Below are 3974 nucleotides of genomic sequence, written 5' to 3'. Positions count from 1 at the left end.
GTGGCGGCTGGCCTACCCGGGCTCCTCCAGGCGCTAGCATAGGCCACGCGGCCTTGTTCAGCGCACCGGAGCTCGGTGGCCGGCGGCGGCCGGCCTACTCTTTCGTCTGCAGGCTCGCTGCAGGCGGTAGTAAATAGCAGCGCTATTTTCCCGCTATTTAACTGTAGTATGTTTAATTTGTAATTCTTGCTGTTTCCCCAGTGACCTTCCCGACGGACACAAACTCTTGGTGAAGAAGGTGGTGTACGAGCGGGAGACTCAAAAGGCCCAGGCAGTACCTAGCGCGTCCACCGCCACCCGGGAGCTGGATGACCTCATGGCCTCGTTGTCCGACTTCAAGGTAATGATGCAACTGTCTTGTCTATAATTTTTATTTCCCTCGTAATGTACTATACATTGTAACTTGTTCCCAAAGCACCACACCCTCAGTGGATGTGTGTACGGACATCACCCCTCCCCTTCCCTGCCTCCTTGGTTAGCCCGCCTACTGTACTCCGCCGGGGCGTGTGCAACAAATGTTTGCGTCTTTCGGCTCCTCCTCAGCCGTGCTCAACGGCTTTCCCCTTTTTTTCATCTTCTTTTGTGTTATATTCCCCTGTCGTTTTTTTAAAAACAAAATATAATTTTTTCAGATTGAAAAAAACAACAAATATCCCGAGGAAAATTTATCAATTTTACTCACCTTTCATTTCCCTATTTCCGCAATGTGTTAGTTTCTTACATTAACCTCTGAATATGTTTCGTTTCCCGTCCCCCTTTATTTCTCCCCGTGTTGACCCAGCGTTCTGGCTGTCACGGGTTGGCTCTGCTCCGTATATATATTATTTCGGAGTGAGTTGCCGTGTTCGTAATTTGCGCTGCACTTGTACGCGGCTGCAGCTCAGCCATGCATCTGCCCCTCTCACGTTTGTTCTGTTTCACACATCCGCGACCTACGCTTCTTGTCACCCTGTCAAGACCCCTTTCTTTAATGTAAAGACGTGAAAAACAGAAAAGCAGGGATGCAATGAGACCCAAAAACCATTTAGGATTGCGGAAGTGGCATGTTTGCCATGTGTTGTGGTGTAATCTACCTTTGATAAACAACTTTTTTCTTTCCATCCTCTCGATTTGATTTCAGTGGCTAAATGAGTATTTCGCACTATTAGTTCGGACAATCGAGACCATTACTGCCATGATGCGGAGAGTAAGTGGGTGATACAGGTTTCTTGTGTGTCTGGCTGTTTATTTTTTTTCCCTCCACCCGTAGCCAGCTGCTTGTCCCGTGCTGACCCTTTTGTTTCTTACTCCACGTTCCGTCACTTCCACTTCTGGCGGAAGCGCCATAATACGAAAGAAATTCCCGGCGTTTTGTTTTGTGCTTTGCACCTTCATTAGTCTCCTCCAACCCAGTTGATTTATATTCTCAAAAATCTAAAACACTAAAAGATTCTAGCTCCTGTGGTGTTAGTGTCGATGGCGATCACCCCTCTCTCTCCTGGAGGCTACAGAAAGCTACCTAGCTAGTTACCGCACCCTTATCATTAACCGACATGTTTGCCGCTACCTATGTCTTTCTCTCTCTTACTAACGCCACCCACCACCGCCTGGCATTTTGTGGATGGTCGCTGTGTGTTTTAACTGAGGAGGAACTTGTTTTGTAGGGACAGATGGTTCACTGACATACCTGAGGGTGTTTTCTTTTGAGTAAGGTTTGAATTTTCTATTGGCGTTGTTTTTCTTGTTTTTTTTTTGCGGTTTCGCTTTTTGTTTTCCTACATAATAAGTAACGACGTTTTTCAAAAGGCAGTGTGCATTTCCCACCCAAGCAGTTTCTATTATCCTGTGTGTGTTGACCTAACATCTCCGTTGTCAGCTTAAGTTTCAGCGCTGCCCGTGCATCCTGCACTCTCACCTACCCGAGGGCGGACACCCCCACTAGCACGTGCCACCCCGGAGGGGAACACACGCCGCCCCCAGTTACCCCCCACCCCCTCAGTCTGGACCCGCCCCTCTCTCGCCGCCCGGTCTCCCCTCTCGCTCACACACCCACTCTCCACCGACCAGCAGTCCTTTCTTGGCCCAGTTCTCCCGTGGAACGCTAGAAATAGCCCCCACCCCCCGAGTGGGGAGGCCCCCACGCCCCCTAGGGCCCCGGCGGCGGGGAGGGGGGAGGGGGCGTGGGACCGCGGCCCTAGGCTCGCTGGTCCGCGGCCGGGACGGGCTCGCCAGTCGCACTGGGATCTCTGGGTAGGCAGGAGTGTCTGGCGCGCGCCGCCCCGTCGCCCCCTGGGGCCCTGGGTGCCGGTACCTCTCTTGGGGGCGCCGGGGCGGCGCGGTACCCGCTTGAGCTAACCCGCGCCGGTACCGATACCGACGCCACCCTGTGGGCCTCCACGGGCTGCGCACCGCATGGCTGGGCCCTCTGCTGTCCTTCGTGCACCGCCCGTTTCTTAACTTTGTCGGATTTCTCTTTTACAGATCAAGGCGAACAACCTCCAGCACCAACAGGTCAGCGAGTCGCCGTATGCTAAGCCGACCAAAGCCAAGCAGACCCAGTCGGCTCCACCCAAGCAGAACCTCGACCACATGCTCGGCAACCTCCACGCAGACATGAGTCGCCAGGGAGTCAACACGACCCAGAAGGGATGCTGCCACGCCTGCGAGAAGCCCATCGTCGGCCAGGTGCGGAGGCCCGGAGGCCCGGCCTGGAGCAGTCTGCGGCTCCCTGGTGGTGCCACCGCGCGCGTTCACGGTGGCGACTGACGGCTGCGCTTGCTTCCAGGTCATCACCGCCCTGGGCAAGACGTGGCACCCGGAGCACTTCACGTGCAACCACTGCAACCAGGAGCTGGGCACGCGCAACTTCTTCGAGCGCGACGGCCGCCCCTACTGCGAGCCCGACTACCACAACCTGTTCTCTCCCCGCTGCGCCTACTGCAACGGCCCCATCCTGGACGTGAGTGTCCCTCCCCGCGCCGCCCCTCGTCTCTCCCCGCCGCCGCCGCCCCCTGCGTCACCGCCTCCCCTCTCTTCTCTTGCTTTCAGAAATGCGTGACGGCCCTGGAAAAGACCTGGCACACGGAGCACTTCTTCTGCGCCCAGTGCGGCAAGCAGTTCGGCGAGGACGGCTTCCACGAGCGGGACGGCAAGCCCTACTGCCGGGACGACTACTTCGACATGTTCGCCCCCAAGTGCGGCGGCTGCAACAGGCCCATCATGGAGAACTACATCTCGGCCCTCAACAGCCAGTGGCACGCTGACTGCTTCGTCTGCAGGGTGCGTATCCCCCCCTCCCGCACCTCTCTCTCTCTTTTTCTTTTCCAATTTTCCTGTCCTCCTCAGGGCTGACAAGTAGCTAAAGCGGAACAGGCATTGTAAGCTCTTCTCTTTCCCTATCTTTACCTTCAAGTATCTTTCAAAGGTGCCTTTAAAAATAAAATCATCTCTGTAGATAGAGACTTTCAGCAGCGCTGCTGTGGTGGTGGTTGCATGCTTTATCGCTTTCATGCCTGTTTTTAGGACTGCAAGGAGGCGGTGAAGGGCAAGTCCTTCTATGCCATGGAGGGTAAGCCAGTGTGCCCGAAATGCGTGGGTGTAGATGAAGAGGAAGATGAATAAGTCAACTGTTGTTTCGCAACTTCAAGGCGACAATCTTGTGATGACAAATGATGCCGGTCAGAAGTCTGACCGGGGTTGATGGTAACATCAACAACACCTTTCTTTGCAGCCGTCCAACAAATAAACTTTACCTTCCGTATTCCTCCCTCCCCCTTGAAACTGTTACACAGACACCTGTCCGGAAGGCAGCTACCCACACACTCGGATCTCCAGTGACACAGAAACAAAACCCCTCACATCTACCTAGAACCCTTAGGAAAGCTATGCCTGACAGAACAGACTGGAACAGAATGACTTTTTATATATGTGTATAAATACGTGTGTCTGTATAAAGATTTTAGTAATATTTTTCCAGAAAACATTTTGAAGGAAAT

General features: G+C 53.8%; 1 protein-coding gene across 6 annotated transcripts in view; it reads left to right on the top strand.

Moving 5' to 3' along the window:
* Positions 1-3974, top strand: part of LOC113205008 (paxillin) — a 47190-nt gene that overhangs the window by 40195 nt on the left and 3021 nt on the right. For 3 of the 6 annotated variants that reach the window (XM_052265039.1, XM_052265037.1, XM_052265038.1), the window contains exons 5-9: positions 202-340; positions 1121-1186; positions 2461-2664; positions 2765-2938; positions 3028-3258. In XM_052265039.1, coding sequence (XP_052120999.1) covers positions 202-340; positions 1121-1186; positions 2461-2664; positions 2765-2938; positions 3028-3258 — 814 coding nt within the window. Of the gene's footprint in view, positions 1-201; positions 341-1120; positions 1187-2460; positions 2665-2764; positions 2939-3027; positions 3259-3501; positions 3877-3974 lie in introns of those variants that run through there. The other 3 variants (XM_026420424.2, XM_026420426.2, XM_052265036.1) reach the window with 3 other exon arrangements.

This window comes from Frankliniella occidentalis, unplaced genomic scaffold, assembly GCF_000697945.3.
Source record: "Frankliniella occidentalis isolate FOCC.00 unplaced genomic scaffold, Focc_3.1 Scaffold23, whole genome shotgun sequence".
Lineage (NCBI taxonomy): Eukaryota > Metazoa > Arthropoda > Insecta > Thysanoptera > Thripidae > Frankliniella > Frankliniella occidentalis.
The sequence above is the reverse complement of the archived record's forward strand: the minus strand, read 5'-3'. Positions and strand labels throughout refer to the sequence as shown.